The following is a 26,979-nucleotide window of genomic DNA, read 5'->3' on the forward strand; positions in this document are numbered from 1 at the left end:
CCTCTAAAGCTGCACCAGATCCTTGCTTCCTCAACCTTAAGTAAACTTCTTTCTTCCTTTTGACGAGAAGCTCCTCTGCTCCTGTCATCCAAGGCTCCTTCACCTTGCCATTCTTTGCCTGTCTCAGTGGGACAAAGTTATCCAACATTCACAACAAGTGCTCCTTAAACAGCCTCCATTCTTCTGTTGTGCCTTTCCTGTAGAACAATTCCCAATTCATACCCCACAGCTCCCGTCTAATAGCAGTATAATTTCCCCTTCCCCAATTACATATCTTTACTGGTCTGTGCATTTAGTACAGGAGCTGGGAGGTCATGTTGAGGCTGTACAGGACATTGGTTCAACCACTTTTGCAATACTGCATGCAATTTTGATTTCCCTGCTATAGGAAGGATGTTGTGAAACTTGAAAGGGTTTAGAAAAAATTTACAAAGATATTGCCAGGATTGGAGGGTTTGAGCTATAGGGAGAGGCTGAATAGACTGGGGCTGTTTTCGCTGGAGTGTTGGAGACGAAGGGGTGACCTTATAGAGGTCTATAAAATCATGAGGGGTGTGGATAGGGGGAAATCGGCAAGATCTTTTCCTTGAGGTGGGGGAGTCCAGCACTAGTGGGCATAGGTTTAAGGTGAGAGGAGAAAAATTTAACAGGGACCTGAGGGGCAACTTTTTCACAAAGGGTGGTGTGTGTATGGAATGAGCTGCCAGAGGAAGTGGTGGAGGCTGGTGCAACTACAACATTTAAAAGGCATCTGGATGGGTATATAAATAGGAAGGGTTTGGAGGGATATGGGCCAAGTGCTGGCAAATGGGACTAGATTTATCTGGGATATTGGTTGGCATGGATAAATTGGACCGAAGTGTCTGTTTCCGTGCCCGAGCTGTACATCTCTATGATTCCATCCCAGGCAACATGCTGTCAAATCTCCTCTGCTCCCCCTCCAGTGCAATCACATCTTTCCTATAGTGCAGAGACCAGAAGTGCATACAAAACTCCAGTGTGGCCGAACCAAAGTCCTGTACAACTCCAACATAACCTCCCTGCTCTTACAATCTATTCCATAACTGATAAAGGCAAGTGCCCTGTATGCTTTCATAGCTACCGTCTTCACCTGCCCTGCCACTTTGAGGGATGTGGAAAAGCACCTCAAGATTCCTCTGACCTTCCCAGTGTCCTGCCATTCATGGAGTATTCCCTTGTCTTGTTAGTTGTTCCAAAGTGGCTCACCTCTCACTTATCAAGGTTAAATTCCATTTGCCACTGCTCCGCCCATCCAACCACCCTGTCTATATCCTCCTGTAACCTAACACCTTCTTCTTCACTGCCAACCACCAGGCCAAGTTTTGTGCCACTTATCATGCCCTCCCCCACATCCTAATTGACATAATTCATACATATCACGAAGAATAATGGACACAGTATGATCTCTGTGGTACGTCACTACATGCTGGACTCCAGTCACACAGTCTTTTACCACCAATCTCTGCCTCTGATCACTCAGCCAATTTTAGATCCAACTTACCCAATTAGCCTGGATCCCATGTGGATTTACCTTCTTTATCAGTTTCTTATGTGGGACCTTGTTAAAGGCTTTGTTGAATCCATATAAACTACATTAACTGCACTATTTACACACTTTATTATGCCTTCAGAAAAATTAATCAAATTGGTTTGACATGACCTCCCTCTGACAAAGCCATGTTGACTCTCCTTGATAAAACCTTGCCTCTTTAAATGGAAATTCATTCTCCTCTTCAGAATTTTTTCCACTAGCTTTCCTATCACTGACGTGAGACTCAATGGTCTGTAAATCCCTGGTTTATCTTTACCATCTTTCTTGTAAAGTGGAACCACGTTAGCTGCCCTACAGTCCTCTGGCGCCTCCCCTGTGGCCAGAGAGGGATTAAATATTTGGGTCATGGTCCCTGTCATTTCATTCCTCGCCTCCCACAGCATCCTGGGATACAACTCATCCGGACCTGAGGATCTGATCACTTTTAAAGCTGCCGAAACCTCAAAATGCCTGATATCAATCTGCTGGAGAACCATACAGTCTATCTTCCCGAAATCTGTACCTACATCTTCATTCTCCTGATTAAAGACAGATGTGAAGTATTCATTTAACACTCGACCAATGTCTTCTTGCTTGATGCAGAGATGATTCCCTTGCTCCCTAATGGGCCCAACTCTTTCACTTGTTATTCCCTTTTATTCAATATATTTGCCTTGGAATTCTCCATAATTTTGTGTGCCAGCATTTTGGCATGATCCCTTTTTGCTCCCTGATTGCTTTTTTAGGTTTCCTTACAAGACTTACTGCACTTCACTAGGTCCACAGTGGATTTGCTCCATTCGCATGTGTTTAATGCCTCTCTTTTCTTTTATAGTCAGTCTGAACATTCCTAAACAGCCAGAATTCTCTGGGTGTGCTGCTCTGACATTTCACTCTAAAGGGAGCATGTTGGGCCTGCAGTCTCTCAAATTCCATTTTGAATCCTCCCCACTGCATTGCTGCAGAGTTATCCTCAAGGAACTGTTGCCAGCCAACTTTGCCAGGATCCGGCCTTATTTGTAACAAAATCTGTTTTCCCAAATCTGATTCCTGGTGTAGGGTCCCGGTCACTGACTGGGCCGGACCCTGGTGCAAGGTCCCAGTCACTGACTGGGCCGGACCCTGGTGCAAGGTCCCGGTTATTAGAGCCAGGGCCACTGCACAAGGGTTTAGGCCAGTCAGTGACAAGGAGAATATGCAAAAGCTCTCTGTGATGTGTCACCAAAATCAGTGTTCAGATCCACTCCCGATTCTAGCTTCCCTATGCCCTTGCTTGTATAAAATAGTTTTAAGCTAACTAGAATATTCTATTCAGTTCTGCACTTACCATGAGGAAGAACGGCAGGTTGAGCCTGTTGCTGCTGCTGGTGCTGTTGTTGTGTTGGTGGTGTCTGCTGTTGTTGTGGAATGGACTGAGTTATGGAATCACCTGAACCCTGGTTTACAGTTCCCTGTTGAACTGCAGCAGGCGGTACTGGTTGCACAGATGTAGGAATGATGGCTGGTTGTTGATTGGCCTGGGGGCCAGATGGGAGCTGATGCTGTTGTTGCTGCTGTTGATGCATTTGTTGAAAGTGTTGTTGCCGTGCTCTCATCTCAGCATACTTCAGTTGCTCCATGTGAAAGGCTTGTCTGTCTGAGAGAAGCTGTTGTCTCTGGTATTCCAACTGTTATATTGAAAATATGATGGAAGAAGTAATCAAACCATATTACAAATACAAATTCCAATGACATGGTCAAGAACCTCTTGCAATTACTACTCTGAGCTGGAGTTGCTCCGAACAGCTACTTACAGCCTCTCTCTCTCTGTCCATAATAGTCTCAAGTTCTTCAAAATGTCGCAGTTTGATTTCAAGTTTCTTCATCTGTGTTTCAACAAGTAGTGCTACCAATGATTTGATTTTTCGCTCCTCCACTGCAGCAAGGTGCTGTAGAAGAAGAAGAATTCAATTCAATGATACTTACACACCATAACACTATTGTAAGATGATTATTAACATTAAATTTGCAGCAGTTCAAATAGGCCAACCACAGTGGGCAACTAAGCTTCATCATAAAGGTGGCCTGACCAACTATGTTCAAATCTTGAGAAAAAATTTTTTAGAATCTTATCATCTCTGCGTCTGTTGATCTGCATTGGCTCTAACTAGGAATTACCTCCATTTAATCTGCCAGTCCTTGTTTTCAAATCCCTCTGTATTTGGAGCTAGAGATGCAGGTCCCTTTAAGTTGATTGAGATGCTCATCAGACTTTTGCATTTGAAAGCTGAGTTCTTTTACTGCACCTGGTGTAATTTGTTACTTGAGTATTTCAGGGACAACATGGGTAGGCCATTCTGTCCTGCCATTCAATGAGGTCATCACCAATTTGTGACCTAATTCCATATAGCTGCGTTTGGCCCATATTCCTTAATACCTTTGCTTACCAGAATGTTAAATCTGAGATAGATTAATTTAACAACTGACCTACCATCCACTGCTGTTTGTGAAAGACAGATCCAAACCTCTATTACAGCTTGTGTGTATAAGTGCTTCATAACATCCCCCCTGAATGGCCTGGCTCTAATTCTTCAAATAATCCCCCTTGTTCTAGAATCCCTAACTAGTGGAAATAGTTTATCTTTATCTAGCATGTTTTTTCTGCTTTGTAAATTTGGCAGTGGGGTTATTTATATACAAAGAGCTAGGTTCTTGCTTTGGGATTAACTTCTGGACAGGTAAAGGGCCCAGAAGGAAAAGGTGAAAACCAATGTTTGTACTTGTAAATCTCTGCAAGTCTTTTGTTGCTTAATTTAACATATGGATATCGTGTATGAAACATCCATGTCCCTTGCTACTCCCTTGCTTAGTAATCTTTTTCCATCCCACAAGTCTCTGACATACATTTTCTCCCCCAATTCTGGCCTCTGGTGTATCCCTGTTTTTAATAATTGCAGCAGTGGTGGTCATGCCTCGAGTTATTTCAGCATAAGCTGTGGAATCGTTTGTGAAACATCTGTGCCTTTCCACCTCCCTCTCCTCTTTTAAGATACTCCTTAATACCTATCACTTGGAAAAAGCTTGTCATCACTTGCCCCAATATCATCTTGTATGGCTCTGTATCAAATTTCGTCTGACAATTCTCCACTCCACCATGTAAATTTCAATCCCAACATCTATAATGAGCAGTACCATCTCAGAACCTCCATAATCAGCATCTGGGGTGGGGCTGCTATTGACCAGAAATTGAACCAGACTTGCTATATAAATAAAGTCATTACAAAAGCAGGACAGATGCTGGGAAACCTGCAGTGAGTAACTCCCCTCCTGACTCCCCAAAGCCTGTTTATGGTCACAAGGCACAAGTCAGGAGTGTGATGGTATACTCCTCACTTGCCTGGCACCCCATCCACCAACTGAAATAGTCACTCTCCATGAATGAAGCATAGTGGCAGCAGTGCGTACCATCAACAAGAAACACTGTTGTGACTTGTCAAAGCTCTTTTGACAGTATCTTCTAAACTCATCCTTCTTTATGTTAAAAATGGTAAGGGCAGCTGATACATTAAAACACCATCTGAAAGTTCCCATCGAAGGCACACAGAATCCTGACTTTGAATTGTATCACTGTTGCTGGGACAAGGTCCTGGAACTTCCTTCCTAACAGCATTGTGGGTCTCCCTACCCACAAGTACTGCACTGATTCAAGAATGTAGCTTCACCATCTTTTCAATGGGCAATAGGGATAATCCTGGGAATTACAGACCAATCAGTCTTATGTCTGTGGTGGGCAAATTATTGGAGAGGATTTTGAGAGACAGGATTTATGATTACTTGGAAAACCATAGCTTGATTAGAGATAGTCAGCATGGTTTTGTGAGAGGCAGGTCATGACTCATAAACCTTATTGAATTCTCTGAGCTGTGACAAAACATATTGATGAAGGTACAGCAGTGGATGTGGTACACATGGATTTTAGCAAGGCATTTGACAGGGTTTCCCATGGTAGGTGCATTCAGAAAGTAAGGAGGCATGGGATTCAGGAAAATCTGGCATTCTGGATACAGAATTGGCTGGTCCATAGACGACAGAGGGTGATGGCAGATGGAAAGTATTCAGCCTGGAGCTCGGTGACCAATGGTGTTCCGCAGCGATCGACTTTCTGTGATTTTTATAAATGACTTGGATGAGGAAGTGGAAGGGTGGGTTGGTAAGTCTGCTGATAACACAAATGGTGGAGGAGTGGTGGGTAGTGTGGAGGACTGTTGTAGGTTGCAATGGGACATTGACAGGATGCAGATCTGGGCTGGTAAGTAGCAGACGGAATTCAACTTGGAAAGCGTGAAGTGATTCACTTTGGAAGGTTGAACTTGAATGCAGAATACAGGGTTAAAGACAGGATTTTTGGTAGTGTGGAGGAACCGAGAGATCTTGGGGTCCATGTCCATAGATCCCTCAAAGGTGCCACCCAAATTGATACTGTTGTTAAGAAGCTATATAGAGTGTTGGCTTTCATTAGCAGGGCGATTGAGTTTAAGAGCCGCGAGGTTATGTTGCAGCTCTGTAGAGCCCTGGTTAGACCACACTTGGAATACTGTGTTCAGTTCTGGTCGCCTCATTATTGGAAGGATGTGGAAGCTTTAGAGAGGGTGCAGAGGAGATTTACCAGGGTGCTGTCTGGTTTGGAGGGCATGCCTTATGAAGAAATGTTGAGGGAGCTAGGGCTTTTCACACTGGAGAGAAGAAGGATGAGAGGTGACTTGATAGAGGTGTACAAGATGATGAAAGGCATAGATAGAGTGGATAACCAGAGACTTTTTCCCAGAGCAGAAATGTCTATCATGAGGGGGCATAATTTTAAGGTGATTGGAGGAAGGTATGGGGAGATGTCAGAGGTAGGTTCTTTACACAGAGAGTGGTGGGTGCGTGGAATGCACTGCCAGCAGTGGTAGTGGAGTCAGATACATTAGGGACATTTAAGTGACTCTTGGATAGGCACATGGATGATAGTACAATGTAGGATATGTTGGTTAGTTTGATCTTAGAGTTGGATAAAAGGTCAGCACAACATTGAGGGCCGAAGGGCCTGTCCTAGGCTGTACTGTTCTATGTTCTTAATTAAGGATGTTGAGCTTGCCAGTGACACCCATTCTGTGAATGAACTAAAAATAAAGTTGAAAATAAAGATGCCCTCAATCTCACTCCTCATCAAACCATTGAGAGAGACTAATCTCTCAGTTAGTTCTTAAGAAGGGACACTGGACTCAAAACACTAACGTGGTTTTCTCTCCACAGATATGGCCAGATCTGCAGAGTTTCTCCAGTAATTTTTGTCTGTTTGTTTCATATCTCCAGCATTCGCAGTTCTTTGTTTTAATCTAACCTCTAGTTCTCTCTCCTCATGATATCCCTGTCTGATTTAACACCCTTTAATCCCTCAATCTATCTTTGTGATCATAACCCACTCTATCTAACAAACATTTCCAGCTCTCTCTGTTCTTGCTTCCTATTTAGAATTGTACCATTTAGCTTGTCATGCCTCTTCGGACTCTTCCCCCTCCCCCCCAAACATATGACTTCATACTGCTGCCTGAGGCTGGAATCAAACCCGGCTCCCTAGCCTTGTGAGGCAGCAGAGCTAACCACTGAGCCACCGTGCTGCTCACAGGGTTCATGTTCCACTCCAGGGGTTGAGCACAAATATGAAGACTGACATTCCAGTGCCATACTGAAGTGCTTTGTTTCTGATGAGGCCTTTGGGTCAGCAAAGGTAAACTGTGCGCACTGAGGCCAATGTTTATGCCTCAAAACAAGATTGCCAAAACAGATTCTTTATTCATTATCACATTGTTGTTTGTACATTGTCTGCCACATTTCCAACATCACAAAACTGATCTTATTTCAAACAAAACTTATATAGAACATATAGAACATACAGAACAGTACAGCACAGAACAGGCCCTTCAGCCCACGATGTTGTGCCGACCATTGATCCTGATGTGAGGTAAACCTAATGTACGAACTCTCAAATTTCTGTGACCATATGCATGTCCAGCAGTCTCTTAAATATCCCCAATGACCTCGCTTCCACAACTGCTGCTGGCAATGAATTCCATGCTCTCACAACTCTCTGCGTAAAGAACCCGCCTCTGACATCCCCTCTGTATTTTCTGCCAACCAGCTTAAAACTATGACCCCTCGTGTTAACAATTTCTGCCCTGGGAAAAGGTTTCTGGCTATCAACTCACTCTATGCCTCTCATTATCTTGTACACCTCAATTAGGTTCCCTGTCTTCCTTCTTTTTTCCAATGAAAAACGTCCGAGCTCAGTCAACCTCTCTTCGTAAGATAAGCCCTCCATTCCAGGCAGCATCCTGGTAAACCTCCTCTGAACCCTCTCCAAAACATCCACATCTTTCCTATAATAGGGCGACCAGAACTGGACACAGTATTCAAAGTGCGGTCTAACCAAAGTTTTATAGAGCTGCAACAAGATCTCATGGCTCTTAAACACTCAATCCCCCTGTTAATGAAAGCCAAAACACCATATGCTTCTTAACAACCCTGTCCACTTGGGTGGCCATTTTAAGGGATCTATGTACCTGCACCCCAAGATCCCGCTGTTCCTCCACACTGCCAAGAATCCTATCCTTAATCCTGTACTCAACTTTCAAGTTCGACCTTCCAAAATGCATCACCTCGCAGTTATCCAGGTTGAACTCCATCTGCCACCTCTCAGTCCATCTCTGCATCCTGTCAATGTCACGCTACAACAGTCCTCTATACTGTCAATGACACCTCCAACCTTTGTGTCATCTGCAAACTTGCTAACCCATCCTTCAATCTCCTCATCCAAGTCATTAATAAAAATTACAAAGAATAGAGGCCCAAGAACAGAGCCCTGTGGAACACCACTCACCACTGACTTCCAGGCAGAATATTTTCCTTCCACTACCACTAGTGGTCTTCTGTCGACCAGCCAATTCTGTATCCAGACAGCTAAAACTTCATAGACTGTAAGGTACTTTTGAGTTGACTAGAAGTCATGACAAGTGCTGTGTTAGTACAAAGCTTCAGTTTTTTCCAGGACTGTGTTCTATTCTGGCACCACATAGGAACTACATAAATGCTTTCAAGTGGGTACAGAAAAGAAATCATTGCAGGGGTATGGGGAAAGAGTAGGAGAGTGGACTTAACTTGATTGGTCTTCAAAAGAGCCAGTGCAGACTATATACGCTCAAAGGCTTCCTTCTGTACTGTACTATTTTATGGTTCAACCATGGAATCAGATTAATTTCGGTACAAACAGATCATCAAAACACAGATCTATTAGACAACTGCCAAGCTATGAGCCAGTGAGCAACAACACGAGGAACAGATTACGGTTTCAAAGCCTTATATAATTACTTAACCTTAATCTGCATTGGAACCATATGGACACTTACCTTTGCTTTAACTGCAGCTGCAGCTAATGCTGCTGCTGCTGCTGTCGACAGATTCCCTTCACCAATATCTCTCTCCAGTTTTGTTTTCTTATCTGTTTCTGACTCGCCATCCTTCTTTGCTCCATCCTCCGGGAATTCTTTATTTTCTTTCTCCCTTTCTATGTCTGCTGGAATTGACCACAAAAAGTAATGAATTACTGCACATTCTTTCGACATTTATCTGTAATCTTGTTGCAATTTTTTGGTTTTAAGTTTCTCTTCATTCTCCCCTCGGAGCCTGCTCTGAGTTTGTCTTGTTTATGAGACCCAGCATACAAAGGCCATGTGCATTCACATGCAACTCTCCTGCAAGATCTGTGCAGATTCGATGACAACGTTGTTGAACTTACCTACTTCTACCTCAGCCTTTTCATTTTCTTTCTCTGGTTCACATTCTTTTGTTTTATCTTCTTCCTTTTTCGAAGAGTCAGGCTGTTTCTCCTTACTTTCATCTTCCACTACTACTTCTTTGTTCTCCTAAAAACAAAGCAGCAAAGTCAAAAGAAGGCACTAGGACAAGTGACAGACATATAGAGGAAAAGATAAGATATTCCTCTGTGGAAGTTCATGGATCCAGGAATGACAATGTGCTGTATGCCAGTGTAAATGGGAAGGAGGTGGATTAATAAACTGGACTCAATCCTGGGGATGCAGATCTGAATCCTACAATGGTTGATGGTGAAATTTAAAGCCAATAAAAGTTTGGAATAAAACAAATGCTAGCCTAATGTAACCATTGTCAATTGTAAAAATCCAATCACAAATGTCCTTTAGAGAAGGTCATTTGGTGTCCTCGGGGAAGGGGTTTGAATCCCACCATGACAGATGGTGAAATTTAAATTAAAATCTGGAATAAAAAGCTAGGCTAATGCCAATGATGTAACCAATATCAATTGGTGTAAAAACCCATCTGGCTTACCAATGTCCTTCAGGGAAGGAAATTTGTCATCTTTATCTGATGGGTTCTACATGGCACTCCAGACCTACAGTAATGCAGTGGACTCTTGACTATCCTCTGGACAATGAAGGATGGACAATAAATGCTGGCCAAGCCAGTGATGCCTTCATCCCATGAACAAATAAAAGGAAATGGCTTCAAAGTTACAATTTCTTAAAATGCAAATTCAAAATGAATTACAAAGTGAGAAACACATTTCAGCTTGCATTCTCATTGTAGAAACAATAAAAGCATTTTGTTGCTCTGAGAGGGGAGGGAAGAGATTGTATACAGTAGCTAATTTGTTAGATCACTTTTATTATTGCTCCCCATTTTCTCTACTCTATTCCCAGATGACCCTATTCCTGCACATTCAATGGGACAGAATATCTGAACATGGGCATCAGGACAAACCTCCCACACGTGACCTGACATCTGTGCACACTTCTTCTTGGACAGAGATTTTGAATGCAAGCACTGGCTGATTTCCCACATCCCAACCATGAACAGTAAAGTCAATTGCAGGCATCAACAGCTCAGCACTGACAAAAGACTGAAGGCCTTTTTCAACTGCACCAAACAATGTTTCCTTCACTGAAACATCAGGAAAAGTTGTAGAAATCCTTCTGCACTGCTTCATTGTTAGAGTTGGTAGTGTTGGCCTTCTCTAGCACAATGAAACATGACAACTAATGCAGTGCAGACAAATAAAGATGGCGGCTCTTTCTTTGAAGCACCTGTAAACTGAATGGGAAATACTTCAGGTCTGAGTCCAGGTCATACTGGCAAGTTCTCAGCAATAAACTAGCTGAGTGGACCTTACTAATTCGCATTCTTATCTGATGGCTGGTTGCTGTGAGAAATCAGCAACATGAAAGATTTGATTTAAGGTTGGGCAGCGACAACATTTATGCCACATGCAGCAAGAACATTTTGGTTTCCATTAAGCATCCTTGGGTTCTTAAATCTGTGTTCCTTTGGATCTGGTGGCAACATTTGAAGCCATATGTATAACAGATCTAATTTTGAGTAGTTACATATCCCAACTTGGTCAGTACAGAGAGATGGTGAAATTGGTGCAATGAGAGTCAATGCTAGGAGAGGGAGCAGGTTGTGGGAGTGGGAAAGCAAGGGGATAGAGATGGGACTGTGGGAGTGGGAGGGAGGGGGTGGAGAAAGGATCAGGTTGGGGGAAAGAAGAGGACGGGAGGGAGGAGGAATTTGGGAGGAAGGGACTTAGATGTTGTTGGGAAGGAAGGGGAGATGGGGGAAGGGTGGTAGTTGGAGTTTGTGGGGTGTTGAAGGGATAGAGTTGGAGTTTGTGGAGAGGGAGAGTGTTGGGGGTTGTGGGGAGTGAGGAGGAGGAAGCTGTGGGTAATGAAAGTTAGGGGGTGGAGAAAAAGGAGCTTGTAGGAGGAAGTTGGGAGGTCAGGACAAAAGGACTGAAATAGAGCACTTGCATGTATCAGAACAGTAACAACAAGCAGCTTTACCTTTGTTTCTTTTTTCTCTTCTGCTGATTGGGTATCTGACTTCATTTCATCGCCAGCCTCCTCTGAGAAACGGGAAGGAAAACAACATTTTACATCTCCTTTTTCAGTTGCTATCCATTGGCTGTGCAAGATTGCTAGAAATTTCATCAATGTCATGCAAAAGTGATTAGCATATAATATTGATCGTTAATGGTGTTTTCAACTCTGACAAGCTTTCACTGAACAGAGCCCACCCCCACCCTCCCCTAGCTTATCTCTCCACGCTTCAGGCTCTCTGCCTTTACTCCTGATGAAGGGTTTTTGCCCGAAACGTCGATTTCGCTGCTCGTTGGATGCTGCCTGAATTGCTGTGCTCTTCCAGCACCACTGATGTAATCCTCAGTCAATCAAAATATTTCAGACAAAGTTACATATTTTACAATATTCTGTTCATTGCTGTGAACAACTCCAGAGTCCACAAATGTGAGGTGATGCATTCAGGCAAGACTAATTCTAGAGCGACTTATACAATGAATGGAAGAGCTTTGGGAAAAGTTGATGAGCAGAGAGATCTGTGAGTTCAGGTCCATTGTACCTGAAGGTGGCTGCACAAGTGGATAGAGTGGTCAAGAGCTCATATAGTATGCTTGCCTTCATCGGACAGGGTATTGAGTATAAGTGCTGGCAAGTCATGTTAAAATTGTACAAGACATTGGTTTGGCCGCACTTAGAATACTGTGTACAGTTCTGGTCCCAACATTACCAAAAGGATGTGGACGCTTTGGAGAGGGTGCAGAGAAGGTTTATGAGGATGTTGCCTGGTATGGAAGGTGTTAGCTATGAAGAAAGGTTGAGTAGGTTAGGTTTATTTTCATTAGAAAAAAGGAGATTGAGGGGGGACCTGATTGAGGTTTATAAAATCACGAAGGGTATAGAAAAGGTGGAGAGAGACAAGCTTTTTCCCCAGGGTGAAGGATTCAATAACGAGAGGTCACGCTTTCAAGGTGAGAGGTGGAAAGTTTAAAGGGGATACATGCGGCAAGTACTTCACACAGAGGGTGGTGGGCGTCTGGAACGTGCTGCCAACAGAGGTGGTAGAGGCAGGCACGGTAGATTCATCTAAGGTGTGTCTGGACAGATGCAAGAGTAGGTGGGGAGCAGAGGGATACAGATGCTTAGGAATTGGGCGACAGGTTTAGACAATAGATTTGGATCTGCTCAGGCTTGGAGAGCCGAAGGGCCTGTTTCTGGGCTGGAAGTTTTTTTTGCTCTCAACATAGTGAGGAAGTAACTTGTGAAAGTACCAGCACTTTGCACTCTGCATGCAAACTCTCGACTCCATTTCAATTGGCTTGGGGGGAGGGTAGAAAGAGGAGAAGAGGTCAATGGAACCAGAGAAGGTGGTTGGGAGTGGTCAGGGAGAGTAAGGAGGGAATCAGTGCAGAAAAAGCAGAGGTCATGGGGAGGATGAGGTGAGGAGATTGGTGGGCAGGAGGAAGGAATGGGTGGTGATCATGGAGAAAGGAGGAAGTGGTTTAAATGGGGATAAGAAAGCAGGGGGAAGATGCTGCGTAGGAAGTGAGCAAGCTTTCTTTTCCATTCTCCAAACCTTTTCTCTGAAAATCTGAATATTTTGTGCCTGCCACAGAACATTTGGACTTAAATCTGTAAAATTACTTCAACGGGATCTTTCTTAAATGAATGACAAATTGCAATGACATGCAAGTGAAGAAGTTGTCAGATATTCTGGTCTATTCTGGTACAGCTAATCAGGAAAGACAAGAGGTTCACTGTGACAGCTCCATTACCTTTGGCTCCCTGGCCCCATTCATCACATATACTCACCCAACCTCTCTGGCTCATCTGGGGTAGTTCCTGCAATTCCACTGCTTTCCAGTCCATATGTTGGATCTGCCTTCCCAGTGACTTTAGCAGCATCTTCTACTTTCTTTACATGAGCTTCTACCAGAGCTGAGGGAACCTCCTCCTTCATCTTAGAAAACTCCTCTGCAAAGCAAGCCCAAAAAATTAGAATGGAAGAGGCATAATGTCCTGTACGTTTAGACATGAATTTCCTGTTCTCTATTTGGGTTACAAGCAGAGTCCTGTGAAGCAGAACGGTGAAACTGCATATCGAATGGTTTCATTTACGATATGCCTTTTACACAGAAACATAGAAAATAGGAGTAGGACTTTGATCCGCTCTACCACTCAATCCCTTGTTCCTGCTTTCACCTCATACCCTTTGATCTTTTTAAACCTGAGGGTGATATTTAACTCCTTTTTGAAACATTCAATGCTTTGCCCTCTATGCCAGAAAATTCCATAGGCTCACCACTCTCTGAGTGAAGAAATTTCTCCTTATCTCAGTCCTGAATTACCTACCCCGTATCCTTAGACATTGACCGCTCCCCCCACCACCATTTTATTCTACAGTCATCTTTTAATTGCGAAAAATGCTTGAATGCTTCTTGCTTGATCAAAAAAGCTAATTCATTCTCACGTTCAGGATTTGCTTCCAATATGCAGGTGACAGAATCTAGTTGGCTGAGTATTTCACAGGAATCGCAATATAGTCTTCATGTTACCAGATGAATGATGCAGAGACATGGACTTAAATCAAAACATGGCAGCTGGTGCAACTTAAATTCAAGTAATTAGCAAAGCTGGAATAAAAAGCCCTCTCTCGTCACAGTGATCATAAAATGACTGGATTGTCAGAAAAACAGATTTAGTTCACTAACATCTTTTTGGGGAGAGAATCTACTATCTCACGTGATTTCAGATACATAGCAATGTGGTTGACTCTTCATTGCCCTCTGAATTTGGATTGTGTTGTCTCAAAGTGCAGTATGACTTAATTTTCCAGGATGCATTAATACTAATCAGTCAACTATACTGATGCGTTTTGTTAAGATTGTTGCAAGTTGTGCTTCAATTTTTCAAACTAATTTGAAAGAAAGCAAGGAAAATGAATACTATGTTGCTACTGTCTTCTAATCACACACTATTGCCTAACCAGGATCCTCCCAATCCTTATGGCCCTCTCTTGTGATATAACATTTGCTCAGAATTGAAGTACATCTGGAAGGAGTCAGAGCTCTCTGAACTCTCAGAGACCTCAGCCCCACTTGAAAAAGACCATCTCCCTATTTGTAAAGCATTCAGATCTACATAAAAATGTCAACTAATTGTCATCCCCTCTAGGGCAAGTATATTACTATCCAGCACAGACTGTAATATAGGATTTCTCATGGGGATGACCTGTGTCCCAGAAGCACCAAGAAAAATTTGCAATTTCTTTAAAATGTCTGAACTCAGTTGAGGTGCAACCAATATCTGATGCTGCATAGTTCAATGCATAGCAACAAATGTACTGATCATCAGTCGCCATGCGTCTGCGCTGGGCCTACTCTCCGACTGCTATGAGCCTGTGCCTGTGCTGTGCCGGGCCTACTCGCCGACTGCTAGGAGTCCGCGCCAGGTCTACTCTCCGACCGCCTGCACTGGGCCTACTTACTGACTATTATGAGTCTGCGCCGTGTCTACTCTTTGGCCACTACAAGTCTGCGCTGGGCCTATTCTCCGACCGCCAGGCGTCCGCGCAGAGCCTTTTCTGCAATTGCCAGGAGTCTGTGCTGGGCGTACGCTCTGACCGCCATGAGTCGGCGCTGGGCCTACTCTCTGACCGTCAAGGGTCTGTGCTGGGCCTATTCTCCGACTGCCAGGGGTCTGCGCAGTGCGTTCTCTGCGAACGTCATGAGTCTGTGCTGGGCCTACTCTTTGGCCGCCACTAGTTTGCGCTGGGCCTACACTCTGACCGCCAGGCATCTGCGCAGTGCCTTCTCTGCGAACACCAGGAGTCTGCACTGGGCCTACTCTCCAACTGCCAGGGGTCTGTGCTGGGCTGACTCTCCGACTGCCACGAGCCTGCGCGGGGCCTACTCTCTGACTGCGAGGGGTCTGCTCTGGGCCTACTCTCTGACCGCAACGAGTGTGCGCCGGACCTACTCGCCAACTACCACGGGTCTGCGCTGGGCCTACTCTCTGACCACCATGAGTCTGCGCTGGGCCTACCTTCTGGCTGCCAGGGGTCTGCACTGGACCCACTCTCTGACCGCCATGGGTCTGCGCTGGGCCTACTCTCCGACCGCCACAAGTCTGTGCTGGGCCTACATTCTGACAACCAGGAGTCTGCGCTGGGCATACCCTTTGGCCGCCACGAGTCTGCGCTTGGCCTACTCTCCAACTGGCAGGAGTCTGCGCTGGGCCTGATCTCCGCCTGCTATGAGTCCACTCCGGGTCTACTCTCCGACCGCCAAGAGTCTGCGCCGGGCCTACTCTTTGGCCACCATAAATCTGCGCTGGGCCTATTCTCCGACATGCCAGGAGTTTACGCTGGGCCTTCCCTCCAACTACCACGCGTCTGTGCTGGATTTACTCTCCGACCATCAGGAGTCTACGCTGGGCATAGTCTCCAACCGCCAGGAGTCTGCACTGGGCCTTCCCTCCAACTACCAAGTGTCTGTGCTGGATCTACTCTCCGACCAGCAGGAGTCTGTGCTGGGCATAGTCTCTAGCCGCCAGGAGTCTGCACTGGGCCTATTCTCTGGCTGCCAGGAGTCTGCGCCGGGCCTACTCTCGGACCGCCAAGAGTCTGCGCCAGGCCTACTCTTTGGCCACCATAAATCTGCGCTGGGCCTATTTGCCAACATGCCAGGAGTCTATGCTGGGCCTTTCCTTCAAATACAACGTGTCTGTTCTGGGCCTACTGTCCGACTGCTAGGAGTCTGTGCTTGTCCTATTCTCCAACCGGCAGGAGTCTGCGCTGGGCATAGTCTCCTGCTGCCATGGGTCTGTGCTGAGCCTACTCTCCGACCACCAAGGGTTTGTGCTGGGCCTATTCTCCGACTGCCACGAGTCTGTGCTGGGCCTACTCTCGTCTGCCAGGAGTCTGCACTGGGCCTATTCTCCGACCGCCACAAGTCTGCACTGGGCTTACTCTCCAACCGTCACGAGTCTGCACTGGGCCTACACTCCGACCGCCACGAGTCTGCGCTGGGCCTACTCTCCCACCGCCACGGGTTTGCGATGGGCTACTCTCCGACCGCCATGAATCTGCACTGGGCCTACTCTCTGACCGCCACGGGTCTGCGCTGGGCCTACTCTCCGACCGCCACGGGTCTGCGCTGGGCCTACTCTCCGACCGCCACGGGTCTGCGCTGGGCCTACTCTCTGACCGCCACGGGTCTGCGCTGGGCCTACTCTGCGACCACTATGAGTCCACTCTGGGTCTACTCTCCGACCGCCAAGAGTCTGCGCCAGGCCTACTCATTGGCCACCACAAATCTGCACTGGGCCTATTCTCCGACTGCCAGGGGTCTACGCTGGACCTTCCCTCCAACTACCACGTATCTGTTCTGGGCCTACTGTCTGACCAGCAGGAGTCTGCGCTGGGAATAGTCTCCGGCTGCCATGGGTCTTTGCTGCGCGTACTCTCTGACCGGCACGAGTCTGCGCTGGGCCTACTCTCCGACCGCGACAGGTCTGTGCCGGGCCCACTCTCCGACCGCCACTGGTCTGCGCTGGGCCCACTCTCTGACCGCCACGGGTCTGCACTGGGTCTACTTTCCGACCGCCACAAGTTTGGGCTGGGCCTTCTTGCAAGTCGTCATGAGTCTGCACTGGGCCTACTTTATGACTGCCACGATTGAGCTCTTCATGAAGAGCCAAGTAAAACAAGCGAAAAAAAAGAGCAAAAAAAAAGACACAAAAAGAAAAGCAGACGAATCCGACAAGCCCCAGGCTCATGGAAGCATGCTTCATGGGTGGAATAAACCTCCAGAGGAAGTGGTGGATGCAGGCACAGTTACAATGTTTAAAAGACATTTAGATAAGTACATGAATAAGAAATGTTTGGAGGGATGTGGGCCAAGCGCAGGCAGGTGGGAGTAGTTTACTTTGGGATTATGGTCGACATGAACTGGTTGGACCAAAGAGTCTGCGGGCTGTATGACTCCGTAGTTTATTATCCCAACACTGATAGATTTGGAAACAGGGAGGTGCAACAAGACCTGGGTGTCCTTGTACACCTGTCGTTGAAAATAAACATTGCAGCTACAGCAAGTGGTGAAGATGGCAAATGGTATTTTGGCTTTCACAGCAAAAGCATTTGAGTACAGGAACAGAGATGTCTTGCTGCGATTGTACAGGGCCTTCATGAGACCACACTTGTAGTAGTGTGTGCAGTTTTGGTCTCCTTATCTGAGGAAGAATGTTCTGGCTATGGAGGCAGTGTAACAAATGATTACTAGACCGACTCCTGGAATGGCAGGACTGATGTAGGAAGAGACACCAAATCGATTAGGACTACATTCACTGGAGTTGAGAAAAAAGTAAAGGGGATCTCATAGAAACCTATAAAAGTTTAACAGGATAAATGCAGGAAGCATGTTTTCAATGACCAGGGAGTCCAGAACCAGAGGTCACAGTTTAAGGATATGGGGTAGGCTATTTAGGAATGAGATGAAGAGACATTTCTTCGACCAGAGAGTGGTGAGCCTGTGGAAATCTCTGCCACAGAAAGTGGTTGACACTGAAATATTGAATGCCTTCCAAAAAGGGGGTCAGATATATTTCTTCTGAATAATGGGAGTCGATGGCCTAGTGGTGTTACCAATAGACTATTAATCCAGAGACCCAGCTAATGATCTGGGGACCCAAGTTCAAATCACACCATAGCAGATAATGGAATTTGAATTCAATAGGTATCTGAAACTAAGGATCTAATAATGACCATAGTCGATTGTCAGAAAAAACAATCTGGTTCATTATTGCATTTCAGGGAAGGAAATCGGTCATCTTTACCTAGTTGTGACTCGAGACCCACAGCAATGTGGCTGACAACCTCCTGGGCAATTAGGGCTGGACAATAAATGCTGGCCTGGTCAGCGATGCTCACACCCCATGAAAGAATTTAAAACATGATTCAAAGGGTATTGACAAAAGCAGGAATAGGGTGCCGAGCTGGATGATAGGTTGAGAAGGACAATTCTTCATGGTAATTTCAGCCAGTGCATACTGAATATTTAAAAAAGAAAAGAGTTAACAAGATGAGCATTGGTTCTTTAGAAAATCAGTCTAGGGAATTTAAAACAGATATTTTGGATCAGTCTTCATTGCTGAGGTTACAAGTAACATCCAAGAAATAGCTATCAGGAAATGGGAGGGAGGAACTCCAGAAAATTACTGCCACCAATGAAGTAGTACTCAGCAAATTGTTGGAAATGCAGGCCGACAAGTCCCTGGGTCATGATGTTTTAAGACTCTAGGATGAAAACTAAGTTGCTTGTGAGATAGTTGAAGTGGTGGTTTTATTTTTTCAAAATTCCATAGATTTGGGGACGCAGAAAAATCTGGGTCTCCTAGTGTATGAATTGTGAAAAGTTAGTATGCAAATAATTCAGAAAACAGAAGTGTGAACAGAGATTTATCATTTAATGCAAGGAAAATGAAATATAAAAGTCGGGAGGTTATGCTTCAGGCATAAAAGACACTGGTCAAACCACATCTGGAATAGTGTGCACAATATTGGACCGTATTTAAGGAAGGATGTAAATGCATTGGGTGGGGGGATGGGGGTGGGGGAAGAGAGCAATTCAGGGTAGGTTGACTCAGCTAATACCTGGAATGTGTGGGTTGTCTTATAAGGAAAGATTGGACAGGGTAGATTTGTGCCTGCTGGAGTTCAGCAGAGTAAGAGGTAACATGATTAAAACCTGAGGGGTCTTGACTGGATGGATGTGGAAAGGATGTTTCCTCTTGTGGGAGAATCTAGAATTAGGGGACCACAGTTTAAAAATAAGGGGTCTTTCACTTAAGACATGAGAATTTTCTTCTCACTAATGATGATGAGTATTTGGAATTGCTCATCAAAAAACTTTGAATATTTGCTAGACAAGAGGTCAATCGATTCTTGGTAAGCAAGATATGAAAGGCTATCAAGGTAGGTAGGAATGTGGGGTAACTAGATCAGCAATGATTTCCTTGAATGGCAGAGAGGCTCAAAAGGCTGGATAGCCTACTCCTGATCCTAATTCATATGCTTGCATGTAACATATACTCTATTCCCCCACTGATAATACAATACGTTTCATTATCCATTCTCAATCTGTCCTGCCACGTTCAATGACTTATGCACATACACACTCAGGTCACTCTTCTTCTGCATCCTTATTAGAATTGTACCCTTCAATTAACCTTATTTCTCCTACCAAACTTCATACTTCTCTGCGTTCAACTGGTAACAGCATGTAGCTCAGTGGTTAGCACTGCTGCCTCACAGTGCCAAGGACCTGGGTTCAATCCCACCCTCAGATAACTTGTCTGTGTGGAGTTTGCACATTCTCCCCGTTTCTGTGCAGGTTTCCTCTGGGTGGTCTGATTTCTTCCCACAGTCCAAAGATGTGCAGGTCAGGTGGACTGGCCGTGCTAAATTGCCCATAGTGTCGAGGTGGATAAACCATGGGAAATGCAGCGTTACAGGGATGGTGTGGGTGGGATGCTCTTCAGAGGGTGGTGTGGACTCGATGGACCAAATGGCTTGCTTCCACACTGTAGGGATTCTATGATTCTAACTTCATCTGCTACCTATCTGCCCATTCAACCAAGTTATCCATGCCCTTTTAATGTTCGACATTGCTCCTTCACAGTTCACAATGATTCCACGTTTTGTACCGTCTGCAAGCCTTGAAGTATTTTGTATACACCAAGATCTAAATCATAACTACATATTAGGAAAAACAAAGGTCACTGAACATGGCTGGATAGGTTGAGAATGGATAATGGAACATATTGCATCCTGGGCTTTATCAGTAGGGGAATAGAGTATATGTTACCTGGTGCTCTCCAATACAAAGCTTCCTCGAGTCAGAAAAACAATAATGAACCAAGACTCTCTCTGATTCCTCACTCTCAATTTATTCAGTACCTGTGTTGTTACTGCTTCTTTTCTTCCATTAGCTATAACCTTGCTCGCATGCCTGTTTGCGACATAGTATCAAATGCTTACAGATATTCTGATCAGGGAAGCCCTATATATTAACCTATATAGCTCTCCTGTATATATTCTGATCAGTAAAACCCTATCTACTATCTGTACATCTCTCCTGTATATGTTCTGATCAATATAATCTTATTTATAATCTATATAATTCTTGTACATATTCTGTTCATACGGTTTTATATACAATCTTTCCAACTCCTCTGTACATGCTCTGATCAGTAAAGACCTATCTATAACCTATATAACTCTCCTGTATATATTTTGATCAGTACAGTCTTTGCCGTAATTTATACAACTCCCCTGTATTCATGCTGATCAGTAAACCACCATGTGTAACAAGGACTATTGTAACTCTAAAATTACAGTCAGTACAGCCTGACTTCCAATTCAACTTCAAAAATTTTAAATTGTCTTACCTAATGCAGATTTTGCAGCAGCTGATGCCACACGTGGGTCAACCACTGAAGCCAGGAATGCCACAGTGCTCATGACAGGATTGCCAGACTGACTGAAAGGGATTGGCTGGTAAGCCAACGGACCTAAGGAGGCTTCAGAGTCTTCAAGATATGGATCTTCTATCGGTAAACGTAAGAAATGTAAGATACATTCATCTTGTGTGCGACTGCCTACATGTTCTGAGACTTTATTCCAATCATCCTTATACATCTCCAGTGCCTGTATGGGAGAGAAGGGAAGAGGAAATGAATCAGTTACCAGCAGGGTGTTCAAAAAGACACAGTGTTAGAATACTACTGTTTCATATCGCAGCCAGCTGCCCCATACCATGCTTACATTGCTTGGCTCCTTCTGGCTGAAATCTTAATTGTCCTGTCAGTAGACAGTTCTGAAAATGGATTTGGGATCTTAGTGCCAAAGGGTAGAAAATTAAACATTAGTGCAGAGGAGAGTCAAAACCAAAATTTCAGACATCTTCCTTTGGAGTTTGCATTCTACAATTAGATCAAACCACTAACCCTGACTTTAGAAGGCTGTAGCCACCTTGTCTGTACCATGGATTAAAAAAAAATGACAGGGGAACAAAGAAATGAAGGACTTAAGGAACATGCATCATGTGATTCACAAACTAGATGATGGGAGAAGAGGAAGAAAATGGATAGCTGCTGTCTGGATAGAACAATCTTTTGATTGAAGGGAATGCAAAAGTACATGCTTCAACATCCTTTGAGTCATCCATGACCGTTTGTTGGTGAATGTAGCAGACTGCAGCTTTGACATCATGGAGCAGAGCCCGAGTGATTTTCAGATGTACAGAGAATCAAGGAAGGAGTGACGTTTTTATCACTATCTGCAAAGGATCCCCAACACACAAAGGAAACCAAAGTCCTTATTTCTTTCAGTTTCCTTTCAATGAATGCTCCTGCTGTCAATGAGAACCTGTGATCACTGATGGGGAATTGTGTGGAAACAGCCAGGACAGCAAGCTTAACTCACATTAGACATCGAGTTCAGCATAGCAATAGTTATCCAGCTGATGGAAAAAGTGCCTGGAGAAGACACAGAGAGAGTTCAGCTTTAGCAGAAGGCATGAGTGGTGTGCCTTTTGGAAGAACAATGTAACTTTGATATGAGAGTTGTGAGATGTTGACTGGGTAGAGGGTTGACTGAACGTTTGTTTTGAAAAGATGGTGGGGGTGGGGGGAATTTGGTTGATTTAGTTCAGAGTAGCATAATAATTGGAACCTTGTCATGATAGAATCAGGAGCTAGGCAAATTTTACACTCAATTTTCTGAACTATGCTGCTGTTGGCACAATCCCATTAAAGTGGACCTTTCGAACAAGCAAATCCAGTGTTGCAAAAAAGAATTGGTGGCATCTACAAACACTATCAAGGAGTTACCCTCACCCTGAGGAGTGACCGGCTCTTATAAAGTCATACAGTGCAGAAAAGGTTCTTCAGCCCATCGATTCTGGACCGAATAATAATGGTTCTTATTAATGCCTATAAAATTAAATCCTGTTATCCTGGTGCATGTGGGAGGACACAAGGGATAATCATTAAGAAAGTAATTTTAAAAAAATTATTCATGCTTTGTAAGCCTTACTGGCAAGGCCAGCATTTATTTTCTATTTCCAATTGCCCTCAAGGGGGCAGTGAGCTGCATTTCTGAATCAGTGCAGTCAATTTGGTGCAGTGAGAGAGTTCCAGAATTTTGACCCAGTGACAGTGAAGAAACAGTGATGTTTTTCCATATCAGGACAACTTGTTGCTTGGAGAGGGATTTGAAGTTCTCATGTATCTGCAGCCCCTGCCTTTTCGGTTTTGGAGATCATGTGTTTGGTAGCTGTTGTAACAGTGCTTCTTGCAGATGGTATACACTGAAGCCATGATACAAGGGCTGCATGTTGAAGGCAGCAAATGAGTCACTGATGAAGCGGGCTACTTTGTCCTGGATGATGTTGAGTGGAGATGCATTCATCCAGACAAGCGGAGAGTATTCTATCACACTCCTGATTTGTACCTCAGAGATGCTGGACAGACTGTGGGGATATGGGAGGTAAGTTGCTCATCTTAGAATTCCTAGACTGTGACCTGCTCTTGTAGCTACAATAGTTAAGTGGCTGGTCCAGTTCAGTTTCCGGCCAATGGTAATCCTCTCTTGAATGGTGATGGTGGAGGTTTCAATAACAGTAATGCTGCTACATGCCAAGGGGAGACGGTTCGATTCTCTCTTGTTCGAGCTGGCCATTGCTTGCCACTTTTCAGCCCAAACCTGGATACTGGAATGTGCAATATTCAGCACCAATCATCAGCAAACATCCCCACTTCTGACATTGAGGAGGGGGGAAAGTCATTGATGAAGGAGTTGAAGATGGTTGGGTCAAGGACACTACCCTGAGGAACCTTTCCAGAGATGCCCTGGAGCTGGGGTAACTGATCTCCAATTACCACAATCATCTTCCTTTATGTCAGGTATGACTCCAACTAGCAGATAGATTTTCCCCTGATTTCCATTGACTCCAGTTTTGCTCAGACGTATTGACTACATTGTCAAATGCTGTCATGCATGTGCTGGTATTGCTCTTGAAATAGAATCCCACGTCCTTACCTCGAGTAGTAAAAGTGTTTCTTGTTCTGTCCACTCTCTGGTAGCGCTAGCAGCTGCTTTACTCTAGGGAAGAAGAAAGTAGAAATGAAATCAAAAAATGCCTTCTTAGGAGGCATGATAACAATTCAATTTATGTAGCATCATCAAAACACCCAAAGCAATTCACAGTTATGAACTACTTTGAAGTTACTGATGTTATGAAAGTGAATGCAATACCCATCATTTACAGAGAGAGATCCCACAAACAGTGCTGACTTGGTCTATTTTTTGCAAGGGTGCTCGAGGGAGAAATATTGGCTAAGACTTCCGAACAGTCCAGTTCCTGTTCCATAAGGTATAGTCACAATGGGCTGAATTGCTTCCAACTGAGTAACACAGCAAACATTCTTTTGCTAAATTCCTTTCTCGAGGGTAATGCCAAATTAGCCCCAACTAAACTACCATTTCAATTTATCTGAAAGAAAAGAATGCGTGCTTTGGAATGCGACCACACAGATGTTCATAAGCCTTGGCTCAAGTCTGAAACCCTGCCTTACCTTAGAAGGAACATTTTTCTTAGCGTACATATCAGTACGCAGTCCGAAGTTCTGCATGTCTGCTGCTTTCTCTTTGTTCTTATCAGGGAAATTAAGCATTTGCTGGGATGCTGATGTCTGTCAAAAGTTGAATACATTAACATTAATTCAAACAAGATTCATTCTCCTAACTTGTTAAAGTAAAGCTGGTTTGTGCTGTAAGTCTACTTTGACCTGTTGCCAATGCCATTTGGAAAACAGCAATAAGGGGATGCTAGAAGTGGTTTGGTCTCAAGTTATAATCTTTCTGCTTCATTAGTGTAATACACTGCAAATCTGAAATTCACATCAGTTTATATGCCATACAGAATTTGCTGCATTTAGAGTAAGTTGGAAACAAACCTGTGGAGCTTTGGGCTGAAGAGGCACCAGACCGGAAGGTGTATCAGCAAGCACATGGAAATGCGATGTTGGGGGAGGACCCATGGGTGTCGGTCGGCTTTCTGCATCCACTTGGTAATTAATGAGTCCCCATTGCTCGAGAAAAGCATGCACCCTGCCAACAACCAAGAAATATCACACGAAACAGGAACAAAACATTGATTTAATGTGTGCTTCTGTGCAACCACAAAGTGGGTATAATTCAAGGCACACAAACATCTGGCACAAAGGAGGAAACCGTACCTCATAAAGGTGACATACAAATGAGTCAGAGAATTACAGGTGACAAAATACACAACGATATAAGAGTAGATACCCTGTATTGCTGTGCATGTTAAGAGAAAGTGAGTAGAGAAGGGGCAAATTGACAAGAGAATAATTTTGGTTTCAACAGGGAACTAAGGGCTCAGAACAATGAGACATGTTATAGAAAATTATTTATGGAATGTAGAAGTTGCTGGTTAAGCCAAAATTTGTGGCTAATCCAATATACCCTCGAGAATCATAGAATCTTTACAGTGCGGAAAGAGACTATTTGGCTCATTGAGTCCATACCAACCCTCCAAAGGGCATCCCACTCAGACCCAACAACATCTCCGTAACCCCGTATTTACCATGGCTACCTCAACTAGCCTGCACATCCCTGGACGCTATGGGCAGTTTAGCATGGCTAATCAACCTAAGCTGCACATGTTTGGACTCTGGGAGGAAACCCACACAGACACTGGAAGAACGTACAAACTCCACAGACAGTTGCTTGAGGCTGGAATTGAACCCAGGTCCCTGGTGCCTGGTGCTGTGGTGTCACTAAACTGCCTTCTTCAGCCATTGCAGTCCACGTGATGTAAGTACCCCCACAGTGGTGTGAGGAAGGGAGCTCCAGGATTTTGACCTAGAGATAGTGAAGGAACAGAGACAAACTTCCAAGTCAGGATGGTATATAGCCTGAAAGGGAACTTGGAGCTGGTTGTGCAACCATGCCTCCTGTAGCCTTTGTTCATCTAGATGGCGCAAGACACAAGTTTGGAAGATGGTGTTAAAGGAGCTATGATGAGTTCATACAGTGCATCTTGTAGCTGGTACACACTGCTGCAATTGTGCACCTGTGGTGAAGAAAATAAGTGTTTTAAGGTGGTTGATGGGGTGCCAATCAATCAGGCATTGTCCTGGCTGGTGAGAGTCTTGTTGGAACCACACTGATCTAGGCAAGTAATCTATTGCACCACTGAATGTCTCCCATGGTGAACACAGTCTTTGGAAAGACAGGAGAGAGTTGAATGCAGAGAATTCCAGCCTTTGATCTGTTTTTGAGGCAACAGTAATTATATGGCTAGTCTGGCTCAATTTCTGGTCAATGGCAAACTGCAGTACGTTGATTAATGAGGGCAAAAACAGATATTGCTTGAGAAACTCAGCAGGTCTGGCAGCATCTGTGGACAGAAAACAGAGTTAACGTTTCAGGCCCACTGATCCATCTTCTACACTGAACCTGAAACGTTGACTCTGCTTTCTCTCCAAAGATGCTGTCAGACCTGTTGAGCTTCTCCATCAATTTCTGTTTTTGTTTCAAATTTCCAGCATCCCCAGTTCTTTGTTTGACATTATTGATTAATGGGGGAATTCTTCAGCAATGCTAATGAATATTTTTTTAAAAGTTGTTCATGGGTTCTGGACATTGCTGTCTAAGCCAGCATTTATTGCTCATCTTGAATTGCCCTGAAGAAGGTGAGTTACATTTTCAAACCGCTTGTGGTCCTTGTACATCATAGCACTGTGAAGAATGGAGTATCAGGACTTTGACCCAGCAACACTGAAGGAACACCAGTGCAGTTCCAAGTTAGGATGGTGCGTGGCTTGGAGGGGAACTTGCAGATAATGGTGCTCCCATGTGTCTGCTACACTAGTTCTTCTAGATGGCAGTGGCTATGGGATTGGAAATTGCTGTTGAAGGAGCATTGGCGAGTTGCTGGAGTGCATGTTGTAGATTTTAGACACTTTGGTAACTGTGTGTTGGTGGGAGAGTGAGTGAATGTTGCAGGTGGGGTAAATGGAGCGCTTTATGCTGGGTGGTGACAAGCCTCTAGACAGTTATTGGAGCTGCACTCAACTAGGTAAGTGGAGCACATTCCATCACACTCATGACTTGTGCCTTGGTGGACAAATTTAGAAGTTTTAGGAGTTAAGCTACTTGTTGCAGAATTCAGCAACGCCTGACCTGTTCTTGTAGCTGCGGTATTCATATGGCTGGTCCAGTTCAGTTTTGGTTAATGGTACCTCCAGAATATTGTTAGTGAGACATTCAGTGATGCAACACCAATGAATATTAGGGAGCAATGGTTAGATTCTCTCTTGCTGGAGAGCTTGGCACTTGTGTGGCATGAATGTTCCTTACCACTTATCAGCCCAAGTCTAGATATGGCCCCAGTATTGCTCCACTTGAACAAGGACTGAATCTGTATCCAAGGA

General features: G+C 44.4%; 1 protein-coding gene across 6 annotated transcripts in view; it reads right to left on the reverse strand.

Moving 5' to 3' along the window:
* Positions 1–26,979, reverse strand: part of LOC122543379 (SWI/SNF complex subunit SMARCC2-like) — a 157,167-nt gene that overhangs the window by 23,922 nt on the left and 106,266 nt on the right. For 5 of the 6 annotated variants that reach the window (XM_043682053.2, XM_043682055.2, XM_043682054.2 and 2 more), the window contains exons 17-26: positions 24,475–24,628; positions 24,094–24,210; positions 23,558–23,620; positions 20,905–21,163; positions 13,270–13,431; positions 11,446–11,507; positions 9,366–9,492; positions 8,977–9,143; positions 3,346–3,480; positions 2,880–3,219 (exon numbers count right to left, since the gene is read on the reverse strand). In XM_043682053.2, coding sequence (XP_043537988.2) covers positions 2,880–3,219; positions 3,346–3,480; positions 8,977–9,143; positions 9,366–9,492; positions 11,446–11,507; positions 13,270–13,431; positions 20,905–21,163; positions 23,558–23,620; positions 24,094–24,210; positions 24,475–24,628 — 1,586 coding nt within the window. The remainder of the gene's footprint in view (positions 1–2,879; positions 3,220–3,345; positions 3,481–8,976; positions 9,144–9,365; positions 9,493–11,445; positions 11,508–13,269; positions 13,432–20,904; positions 21,164–23,557; positions 23,621–24,093; positions 24,211–24,474; positions 24,629–26,979) is intronic. The other variant, XM_043682052.2, reaches the window with a different exon arrangement.

This window comes from Chiloscyllium plagiosum, unplaced genomic scaffold (genome assembly GCF_037043375.1).
Source record: "Chiloscyllium plagiosum isolate Xiang-an unplaced genomic scaffold, Cpla_swu_hap1 HiC_scaffold_53X, whole genome shotgun sequence".
Taxonomy (NCBI): domain Eukaryota; kingdom Metazoa; phylum Chordata; class Chondrichthyes; order Orectolobiformes; family Hemiscylliidae; genus Chiloscyllium; species Chiloscyllium plagiosum.